This window comes from Sceloporus occidentalis, unplaced genomic scaffold (assembly GCF_023333645.1).
Source record: "Sceloporus occidentalis isolate IW3139 unplaced genomic scaffold, rSceOcc1.0.p SCAF_172, whole genome shotgun sequence".
NCBI lineage: Eukaryota > Metazoa > Chordata > Lepidosauria > Squamata > Phrynosomatidae > Sceloporus > Sceloporus occidentalis.
In genome coordinates this window covers 1,482,064-1,494,165 of record NW_028317152.1, presented here as the reverse complement: position 1 = coordinate 1,494,165, position 12,102 = coordinate 1,482,064, and the positions used below count along the sequence as shown (strand labels likewise).

Below are 12,102 nucleotides of genomic sequence, written 5' to 3'. Positions count from 1 at the left end.
ATTTCTGGAGGCAGAGTGGCATGAAGGGGGTTAAAAGGCATATCATGGGGCACTCTGCCTCCAGAAAAGCCTTATGCCCCCTATATGCCACTCTGCCTCCCCGATATGCTTTATACCCTCCTATATGCTCCTCTGCCCCATGATATACCTTTTAACCCCCTATATGTCACTCTGCATCCAGAAATGCCTTATACCCCTATATGCAACTCTGGCATATAGGGGGTTAAAAGGCATATCATGGGACAGAGTGGCATATAGGGGGGTATAAGGCATTTCTGGAGGCAGAGTGGCATATAGGGGGACACACTTACATACACACACATGCCGATTTTTTTTGTTTTTAACAAATACAAAAAACATTATACATTACAAAAAATACATTATTTTACTCACCTTCTACTTGTCTTGACTTCCTGGTAGCTGCACACTGTTCTCCTCTACGCTGACAGGATGCCACTGACCTGACATCCGGTGCTGCAGCAGTCTGAGTGCGAGGGGGCGGAGCTTCCACCTCACGCTGCTCCCATCACTATGCAGCCATCAGACTGCTGGGAATGTAATCTAAACGGCCGGTGCGTGCTGATGCCGCCGGCCGGAGCTACTTTAACACTTTTTTTTTATTTATATGGTAAGCTGGATCGGCTTGCCATATAAAGTAAAAAAAAAGTATTAAAGCAGAGGCGGCCGGCGGCATCAGCACGCACCGGCCGTTCAGATTACATTCCCAGCAATCTGATGGCCGCATAGTGATGGGAGCAGCGTGAGGGGTGAAAGGTCAGTGCGAGGGGGCGGAGCTTTCACCCCTCACACTGCTCCCATCACAATACGGCCATCGCACATGGCTGCTGGGTGCTGATGCCGGCCGGCCGCATCAGCACCCAGCGGCCGCTTTGATTAGATTTCGGGAAGCCTGGGGGGCAATTGCCCCCCTGCCCAGCCCGCCCCTGGCACCGAGGGAGGCGTTCATTGCCATTTGCAGCCGCTCAGCGGCTGTCTTCATGGTAAGTCTGCAGGCCGCCCAGCCCACGGACCTTCCGGCCCACCGGGAAATTTCCCGGTATCCCGGTGGGCCAGTCCGGCCCTGAGTTAAAACATAAGTATCCACCTATTCATCATACTAAAATTGCATTTATATGTATGATCAGGTCAGACAGATGCATATACGTTAATTCCTGGTTTGGGGTTTCATTTTGAACTCATATTCATTAGGTTGTACATTACTAGGTATAAGCATTTTAATTAGTAATGGACCATTCCTGGCTACAACAGCTTTATCCTACAGATCTCTACACGTTAACACTGAAGATGTTAAAATTATGAAATGCAAAAAGGTTCATATACAAACTACAAAGAAATATGATGATCTCCAAACCCCTACCAATATTAACCCCTTTGTGACAATAGATGATTTTATTTTTTGTACCCTTTGTGACAATAGCTGTTTTAACATTTCTGTGGTGCTCGTATTTAGTTGTAATTTTCTTTTTTCCCATGTACTGAACCCACACAAGTTATATATTGTTTTTTTCAGGACAAGACGTCATTATTTTGATTGTATCGTATAATTTACTATAAAAAAAAAGTATAAAATATGGTGAAAAATTTAGAAGAAATGACTTTTTCTGAGTTTTACTTGAAAAATATTTTACTCATCTATAAAAAGTAATGAAAAAACTTGCTAAATGTATTCTACTATTTGTACAGAGTTTAGAAATACCCATTGTTTTTTTCCTCATGTTATGGGGCAATAAGTCAAAGCAGCGTTTTTCTATTTCAAAACCATTTTTCCAAATGCCGAAAATAAACATCCTCGTTGCTCGAGCAGCGTCTTTTGTTCCGCCCAGGGGAAGCAGGAACCCAGCGGAGTCACATGAATTTACCTCACGTCACATGACTCTGCTCCGTTCCCGCTTCCCATTTTTTAAAAAAATGTATGACATTGTGGTTAGAAAACTGGGCTCCGTTGACTTGCATGGTTGAATGTGGTACCTGTATTCAAATTGCAAGGGGAGCCAGTTCTCAGGAGAGTCTGGAGAGCCTCTTGGAAACTTTTTAAAGGACGCAGGACCATCTTGCAAGCGGTAAAATCTCTCGCAGTGGTACTTGTGACTGTTCTCTGGAGCAGTCACACTGCGTCCTGGGGTGGGTGTTTAGTGTTGCTGAATGCTTCGCTATCAAAGAATTTCAGCTACACCACTGAAACGGGCACCTGTCGCCATACAGTGTGTGGTGGACGTTGAAGCGCCAAAGAAGGGCCAGACACGGCCCATAATGCCCATCCCGGTGTTGCTGAATGCCTCGACATTGACGCATTACAGCAACACCGTTTGGGTGAAGAAAGCAAACGTAGATCGCTTTCTACACCCGATTAAAGTTATGACGGTCCTGGCACATCAGTTGTCATTAACTGACTGTTTTTGCGTGACGTGCCCGGACTGTCAATTGTCATCAAGGGGTTAACAGAAGGCTGATCATTACTAAATTTACATGATAGTGATCAACTCTGTTATCCTTAGCCACCAAAATGTCTAATAAAACATAATTGCTTAAAACCAAGGAATACCTTATCAGCCTGATTCTTTTGCTGAGCCTCGAGGCTGCCACCCATGACTGTGTAAACACTGATCCAGCCGTCAAAAGAGGCAGTGGAGAACACAGAGGGATTGCGGGGACACCACTGGACATCAAAGCACCACTGGTTTTTTGTTGGAAGCTCATAAACCACCTGCAAGGGAAAGCCATGAACATCAATAGTGTATGTTTTCTGTGCATGTAGTGAAAATAACACTTATTAATGACATGTTCTGTTCTGAACAGTTTATATTATTGAGGAGAGCAATTTATCTTCTGCTTGGATAGTTTTGGATTATGAATCTAGACTAGGCTGACAGCACATTCAGAAGCATTAGCTTTGAAAATAAAAGGAGTATTTTATTTAGGGATGAGCCTAGGGTTACTGGTGTCTGGGTGCAGGTTTTTTTTTCCCACACACACACACTAGCATGAATACTTGCTCTAATACACACAAACACCATACACTAACACATTCCCACTAATACACAAACTCAAAAAACATACATCATTACCTACAACATACGTAAACACACACGTGGTAACTCCATACACTAAAACACACACACAGTATCATCATACACTGACACACATTTCTTTCATACTTACATTGTGTAGAATTAATTTTTACAACAACTTTCATCTTAGCAATTACGTAACTTTCTACTTATGTGCCCCCACTGAGATGCCCAGACACATCTGGTTTTATTAAACATTTCTTGCAATGTAAGATTCCAAAAACATTGATTGCATCAAATACTAGCTTGCATTTGGGTTTAGCTGCTGAAGGTATCTCTCTCTCATATTATATGTTTTTCAACAAATTAAATTTTAAAAAACAGAAAATATAAAAACCACACACTTCACTTGTGCTTGGGTTCCAACATAAAATCCGGTTGTCTTTGGCACTACTGAGAAGCAATTCTGGGTCATCATTGCTCCAAGAAATAGATAAAATTCCCCTTAATAAAAAACAGAAAAATGAAAATAAAAATCAACACTGTCTTATTTTTAGGCACTGTTGCACCAGATGATAAAGTATGTTTACATTTCATCGTATGCTAAAACTTTGGGATGTCATCAGCAATTACACACAGCAATGGGAATACTTACAGATATAAATAAGTAGCTTGCAAAAACACATGCAAGTCAGTAAGAAACATAGAAAAACATTGTGATATCATGCTGACATATTGATCTATATCATTTTACGTCAGTTTAGGCTGTGTTTATAGCTTAAAAGTACCATTTTCATAATATTTAACATTTATGCAGTGTTGCGGTTTAGTTGTAATATTCTTACCTCTCACTTAGTGCACCTACACAAATGATGTATAATAATAAGGGCATTATTTACATAGTTTTATTATATCTATTTGACGTTAAAAAATTATGAAATAAAATATGTCAATTGAAAAAATTACTTTTTTTTTTACTTTTAATTTGAAAAATATTTTACTTATCTATAAAACCTAATGCTAAATAGATTCTTTATATATATTTTTTTGCAATAAGTACAAGTACCATATTGCTATTTCAAAACCATGTTTTCCAAATCTAGCCATTCTGCCCCTATGTCCTATTTGAAGCCGGAAAATTAAATGGACTCCCATCAAACCATATATGTTTGAAAGCTAGACTTACCTCTCACCGCCGCTGCCACACAAGCTCCTCCTGTCCCATGCTGCTGTCTGAAGACTTGTTGTGCCTTCAACATGGCTTCCACGATTCAGACGGTGTGCACATGCGCACACGCGTCTGATGCTCGTGCTGTGCAGAATAGGGAAAGCTCGGGTTCCATACAGACCCTTCTTAAAGGCACAGACTCCTTATGCGTTCCATACCTCATTTTAGCTCCAGATTAGGAACACTATTAAAACTTTCTGTGGGCATTCCTACAGTGCCTAAGATAGTGCCTGGTGCATTCTTGTTGTAGTAAAGTGTTTGTATCCGATGTTCTGTTACTGACCCTGGCTTGTCCTGACTACAATTTCTCTGTATATCCTGTTGCTGACCCGAGCTAGTCCTGACTTCGGTTACTGCTTTGCGGATCCACCTGGTGTGTCAGATCATTCTGGAGTGACATAGGACACCCCAGGGTATTAGGGTATTTCAAATGCTCGTATTTAAACCCTTTACATCCCTTTTTATCAGCAGCCTTTATCAAAGTTTCTGGTAGGTTTTTTCTGTCACACATTGTAATTCAGGTATGATTTTACAGTCCCTTGTATATGTCATACCCAAATAACTCCCCAATATGTATTCAGCAACATCTCAGTGATACAGTGATACTGTGATATTACCCATGCATTGGCATTTTTTGGGTTGTTTGGGGACTAAAATGCCACATTTGAGAGGTGCACATTTTTGGGGGGGAATCTTGACATCTGGTCAGTCTGTGCCTATGTCCTATTTGAGACATATTTCAACGTGGTCAATTCAATATACTCCCTGCAAATCATACATTTTTGAAAACGCGATACCCCATGAGTATTTCAAATGCCAGTATTATAACTCTTTCCATGGGTGGTATCACTGTACTCAGGAGATGTTGCTGAATACATATTGGGGTATTGTTTGGCTACGGCATAAACCAGTGCTAATTTTAGGACTCATAAAAATAAACTTTCTCTTTTATATTTCTGCCCCCCCCCCCCCATCTTGTTGGAACTGGATAGTGGCCCTGATGGTGACATCACTAGAAAATTATGTTACCACACTTTTTTTTTTTTTTTACTTTTTATGTTTTCTTAGTTTTTTTTTTTAGGTGTTATTTATGATTAGTAAACTGGGCTTTACTGACTTGCATGGTTGGATAGACTTGTTAATTTTGTAGTGGGTGTCACCATCTTGCGAGGGGCAACATATCTTGTTATGGTGCTTGTGGCCATTCTTCTGAGCAGTCACAGTCCCTCGGTTGGGTTTTCTGTGTTGTTGAATGCCTTGATAGTCAAGTAATTACAGCAACACTGTTTGTGAGATCTTTGAACACTGTCTATACTCGTTTAACAACGTTACGTGCGAGGCACGTCAATTGTCGTCAAGGGATTAAAAAGACTTTGGGTAATCCATGTGCCAACAACTCAACAACCATGTGCAAACACCCACTACTGGCATTTTATTACTTGCACAAGTGGTCATTTCTAAATCTAAAAATTTTATTATAAACATTTATTACTTTTAAATGTTTTTAAAAGTACAGTTATATGAATGTCCCACCCAAACAAATTTCCGATGTACTGCTAATTGCCTAGGCCAGTAAGAAATGGGCATAAAGAACAGGACTACCTTGCGTGATTCTCCAGTACTTTTAATGGAGAGCTAGCAAATCGTAGGTCCCAGAGTTGAATGACGGGTAAACGATCATCTTCAGAGGAAAGCACAAGCTGGGTGGGAATCTCTGGGTGCCACATCATCCCCGAACAGCGCATCTGGAGGGGTTCACAAAAAGGCACAGGGTAATTAAGGCAACTACTTAATTAAAATGTAAAGCAAGATAATACACAGTATGATACTGAGGAAACAATAATAAAAGCAGACATATACATATTTGCTAGGCTCTTACCCTGTTGCTGTGGTCACTGACTTTAATGACTGGTTCATTTTTGCGTAAATCCCAAACCACGGCCTTACCACTTGGATGTGCAGAGGATAAGATATGCTGGACCTGTCTGTTCCACGAAATGGCGCTGATGTCTTCTACAGGCTGCACAGATGAAGAATCAGGTTATCACTGTGCTGGTATGTTTGTTATTCAGTACATTCATGTATAAACTGCAATACAAAGCATTATGAGGATAGAAGCTTAGTGGGGATTGGTAGTTCTGCATTGTGTTTATATGCAGTTACATCCAGCACAGGTCCACGGGGCAGCTGTGGGGATGTTCAATAGGAGGGTTACAAGCAGTGTTCGCTCTAAGCTGTGCGCTTGTGCGCGCGCACATAGCTTTTTTAGAGAGCGCACATGTCCAAAAATTGTGCGCACAACAGTTTTTCCCCAAAAAAAGAAAAAAAGAATAATTTTTTTGAAACTTCATGCGGCACGGATATTGTGCGCACAAAATTTTTGCTCTGTGAAACTTTTTGCACAAGAGAAATTTTCTGCGCACGCCAACTAAGAAAAATTAGATGGAACATTGGTTACAAGTGAGATTTTTGAGATCAATTGACAACATTAACCATATGATTGGAGAAAAGGAGGCATACATACATAAAATAAGTGTTTCAATAATTGACAACTGTGTGATAATCCTTAAAACAGCTGCCAGACCTGGCTTTTCAGGAGAATCAGTACAGTAAAAGGTTGTATCCTTTGAGTATCTTTTGTTTGTTTGTTTTTAAGTAAATTTAAATGCAAAATGTGCAGCCATGAGCTAAAATTGGAGATATCAAGATGAGAGCCGGGGTTGGCAGTGAAAGGGGGAATATCTAGCAAAGAGCCAGCTGAAAAGACCCACTTCATAGAAGGGTAAGATCATTACTTGGGGCAATATGGCTCTTCTTAACTGGAGACCCAGCATCATTTAACCCATCAGAACCTACTTGCAAAATAGCTTATGTCTCTTCAGAGGTATACAACCTCTTTATTCTTAAAAGAACAGCTCACATTTTTTCTATCCCTACCTAACTAACTCAGAACTTAATTACCCACTAACCAATATCAAAGAAAATTAACTCCTTAGGGACAAGCATTGCGGATCAGAACACAGTTAAGCAGTGAAAGATAGAATTTTTTTTTATTAATAGTAATAAAATGCAGTAAACACTGTAGTAGCATACATTGTGACTCTCCAAGTCAGGAGGAGAAAGGATGACTCCTCTGTTTGTCATTTTACAAATCCGTGCAGGTGATTTGCTTTAACAGCGATCACGTGCATGGAAATGTGATGGATTGACTGTAGACCGCAAAGAGATTCTGTAGCACTGTTATAAAAGCGATTTGAAAGCTAACAACATTAAAAGCATAACATTCAGAATTAACACTGATACATGTTAAGACATTTTGATACAGACTATAAAGAGGGCCCTGCCCTTGAAAGTTTTCAATATATTAGTGATCTAAGATAGCGAATAGAATAGTTATCAACAACTTAATGGGGTGGAAGAAAATTAAACAAATCCTGAAGAGAATAATGCGAATGAACCCATGATACACACATCAAGCGTGTTTCTAATACAGAAAAATAAGTTTCAGTCTGTTAACGTTGTGAAATGCTGCTCACTTTAAGGGAAAAGTGTGTGTGTGCACAGCCATGTTCCAAAAAAGGTAGTGAAGAACCACTCCCATGACAGCCCACCAAAAATCACAAGAGTTGCAGTTTATTAACAGCTGGCAACTATAAAATTAGGTTTTTGTTAAGGACAACACAAGGTAGGTTTGACTAAATACCAGTTCTCAGAACTTTGCAGGTAGGGTTACCTGTCTTTACTTTGAGGGCAAAATACTTACAGCTGTCATGTTTGGGAACACTTACCTGGGATTTTGCTCCAGGGGTCATTGGCACAGCAAAGTTATTCAGGTCCCATATAAATACTTCAGAATCATTTGCACCAGAAGCAAGGAGGTTACACTACAAAACAGTAATTTTGGTTGAGATCAGAGATATTACAGCAAGTAGTGAAAGGTTAGAGTCCCTTTAATCATGACCAGAGTTGTGGATTCAGTGACAGTGACTTAAACATAAGTCAGATATATCTGGGAGCGGGCAGAAGCACAAGCTGTAGTGAAATCTTCAGGAGAAGTATGGAATGTTCACAAGATGTCTGTACAGCCCTGTGGAAGGAGTTTTTAGGAGAAACTCGATAGTATTTTTGTTCTTTGGTAAAGAAATTACCATTGAGGATCTATACTAAATTAGGTAGAACTGGTAAAATGATAGCTGCATAACTTATAACATTTAGCACCTTAGGACTCTATGTTTAGTTTGTTGTTTTCAATGAGAGAAGAAATAAAAGGCTGTTTTACTGTTTGATTATTTATAAACAGACGGGGGACATTTTTTGTTCTTGCTTTAATCATTCTGTTGTCAATATCTCTGCAAAATGTAGCAACTCTGTTTTGTTGAAAAAAAAACAAAAAACATGTAGACTTGGTAATGGGTCAGTAGACCATGCCTTTTACCTGAAACGGGTTTAAGTCGAGAGCCCGGACAGGGCCATAGTGTTTGTCATTCTTTCCGATCACTGGGTCTTTCCCTGATTCAAGGATCTGAGAAGCACTGTACAATGTAATTGTTCCATTATCTCCACCACCAACGATCATACCCAGTGAGCCATCTAAGCCACCTCCATGTCTACCCCAGATGATCTTGTGGAATCTGGAAGAAACCATAAATCAGCAGACCAAAGCAAAATCTATGAAGCTCAATTTAAATCAGTGTGATTATAGAACCCCATTTCCTCATGGAAATGGCTAAGAAGACTGAGGAAATCTCAGTATACATTATACAGGGCCAGCTATGCTCTTCCTACAGCAGAAGCTCACCAAGGTTGGACCTGCATAATGCATAGTGAACCAAGACTTAAATCTAGAGACATCTCTCCCTTTAGTGAACAGACCACATTATGTGTCCCTTTGCTTGCTGAGACTTGTTCATCACCCTGATTCATTACACTTGCTAATGATACCTGCTGGACACAGGATAAATGCCTCTTCTTTTCATATCTGGGTACGGATCCCCAAAATCCACCTCAAAAATTTCAAGGGCTGCATTTGTGTTGAAGGATGCATCTAGCTGCTGTGCAGATGTACCTTGAGGAAACAAAATATGAGCTGTTAAGGAGAGTGTCACTGGACAAATAATCTGAGATGTGGATCTGTATTTTGCCAGATTAAGTAAAGCAGTATTAATGATGCAAATTAATTTCACAGTTACACTATACAAGCAACATTATATGGGCACTCCCCCTAATTATTAAGTTGTTTCAGCCACACAACAGGTGACTTTAAATGTGGCACTCTCATATGATGCCAACTCTGTCATAAATCAGTATGTGAAATTTCTGCCCTGCTAGATTTTCCCTGGTCCGCTGAAAGTGAAGTGGAAGCATCTAGGAGTAACAACAGCTCAGCCACAAAGAGGTAGACCTCGAGGAGTTACAGCATAGCTGAACTGCATAAAAATTGCCTATCCTCTACTTTGGGCTAGGCCTCTTAGTTCCAGTAAAGGTAATGTCAATCTTACAGCATACAAAGACGGTGGTAATGCCGCTGTTAGTAGTCCTACTCATCAACAGTTAAACACATCATCCTCGACTGAATATTTTGTTGTAGGAAGTTATCAAGACTACAGAATTTCCTTTTTTGGTTTACTTCTTTCTGTCTTTTTTCTTTTTGAGAGATATAATATATATATATATATATATATATATATATATATATATATATACATATACACACACACACACACACCGTATCTCACAAAAGTGAGTACACCCCTCACATTTTCTGAAAATAAATGTTTGGGAGAGACCAAGGAAATAATGCCTCCCGTGAGTCTTATTCACCCAGTCAGACTCTGATTAATGAAAGTCCATGGGAACACTAATGAAGTCAGTTCCTTCACAAAGACACTTTGCTCGATTATAAGACGAGGTTTTTTCAGAGCAAATGCTCTGAAAAATAACCATCGATTTATATCCGAGGTCGTCAAGTGTATCTTGCCTACAGTCAAGTATGGTGGTAGGAATGTAATTGGCTGGGCCTGCATGAGTGCTGCCAGCACCGGAGAGCTACAGTTCATTGTACTGTGACATACTGAAGCAGAGCATCATCCTTCAAGATGACCACTGCAGCTGAGGGTAAATGTGATGGACTGGCCAAGCATGTCTCCAGACCCAAACTCTATTGAGCATCTGTGGGGCATTCTCAAATGGAAGGTGGGGGAGCGCAAGGTCTCTAACATCCACCAGCTCTGTGATGTTGTCATGGAGGAGTGGAAGAAGACTCCAGTGGCAATCTGTGAAGCTCTGGTGAACTCCATGCCCCAGAAAATAATGGTGGCCACACAAAATAGAGGGGGGAGCAGGTGAAATGATGCTAAAGCATTGTTACCTGTTGCTAAGTAAATTGGGTGTTCATTTGCAGGGCTCCAAACTTGAACTGCAGATCGTTCAATTTCTTTCAACTTCATTTTCTGTATGCACAAAAATAAATCAATAAACAAACCACTGTGAAGTACAACCTTACCAAGTATGCAATTCATGTGCAAATAATAAAAATGAAAATAGTTTATTCAGGGCCAGCAATAAAAGTTACAGCTTTCACACTAACAAGGGTGACTTTCCCTTCCATTTTCATTAGAAAGTTATAAGTCAGTGTCCCTAACACCTTACTAAATAAGACTTCATATCAAAGAACTCTGAGTGTTTTAACCCCTTAAGGAGCAGGCTGTTTTTTTTTTTTTGTACCCTTTGTGACCAAGGCTGTTTTAACACTTTTGCGGTGCTCATGTTTAAAGGTCATTTTCTCCTCTCCTACTTAGTGTACCCACACAAGTTATATATTGGGTTTTTTCAGGACAAGAATGGCTTTTCAGCTTTCATTAATTACATCTATTTTCCCATATTAATATTTTTCCATATTAAAATGATGATGAAAAATTGAAGAAAGAAAAAACTTTATCTTTTACTCATCTACAAAAGTTAATGAAAAATACCTGCTAAATATATTCTGCTATTTGTTTAGAAGTACCCAATGTTTTTTTGCTAGTTATAGGGCAATAAGTACCAGTAGCATTTTGTTATTTCAAAACCATTTTTTTTCCCAAATCTGGTCATTCTGCCCCATGTGCTATTTGGGGCATTTTAAAGCCGACCAATGCAATTTACCCATCAAACCATATATTTTTTAAAAACTAGACACCCCAGGGTATTTCAAATGCTGGTGTTTTAACCCATTACATGCACTATTTCTACCACCACCCTTTGTTTTAATCACACAATTTTAATTTAGGTGTGAATTTACAGCTCCTGGTATATGTCACTGTCACACAACATCCCAATATTTGTGTAGCAACATCTCCCGAGTACAGCGATAGCAACCATGCATAAAAAGCCACATTTGGGAAGTACACTTTTTCCATTTTGGTCTGCGCCTATGCCGTATCTGGGACTTCTTTGAACCCGGCCACTCCAATTTACCCCATCAAACCATTCTTTAAAAAAAAATAAAATAATAATAATAGAAAAAAAGTAGACACCCCTTGGGCATTTGAAATGCAAGTATTTTGCACTAATTTTAGCACTTGTCATAAATATATATATATATATATTTTGTTTTACTTTAGAACTTTTTTTTAATTTTGTATGAACTGGATAATTCTCATGGTAATATATCAGTGCATAATTATTTTTAAATGTTACCACATTTTTATTTTTATATAGAAAGCTGGGCTCCATAGCACATCCTCACCACCTGTATTCAACCTGCAAGGGAAGCCAGTTCTCGGGAGGGTCTGGATTATTTTTTTAAAGGACGCCCGCAATCTTGCGAGTGGCAAAATCTTGCGGGCACAGTGCGTCCTGGGGTCA

At 39.6% G+C, this 12,102-nt stretch overlaps 1 protein-coding gene across 1 annotated transcript in view; it reads right to left on the bottom strand.

Moving 5' to 3' along the window:
- Positions 1-10,703, bottom strand: part of LOC149279311 (protein transport protein Sec31B-like) — a 48,787-nt gene extending 38,084 nt beyond the window's left edge. Inside the window, exons 1-8 of the mRNA XM_089501332.1 lie at positions 10,625-10,703; positions 9,199-9,322; positions 8,693-8,888; positions 8,046-8,141; positions 6,137-6,277; positions 5,860-6,002; positions 3,434-3,533; positions 2,564-2,725 (exon numbers count right to left, since the gene is read on the bottom strand). Of these exons, the coding sequence (XP_089357458.1) occupies positions 2,564-2,725; positions 3,434-3,533; positions 5,860-6,002; positions 6,137-6,277; positions 8,046-8,141; positions 8,693-8,888; positions 9,199-9,322; positions 10,625-10,703 (1,041 nt within the window). The remainder of the gene's footprint in view (positions 1-2,563; positions 2,726-3,433; positions 3,534-5,859; positions 6,003-6,136; positions 6,278-8,045; positions 8,142-8,692; positions 8,889-9,198; positions 9,323-10,624) is intronic.
- Between the last annotated feature and the right edge of the window lie 1,399 nt (positions 10,704-12,102).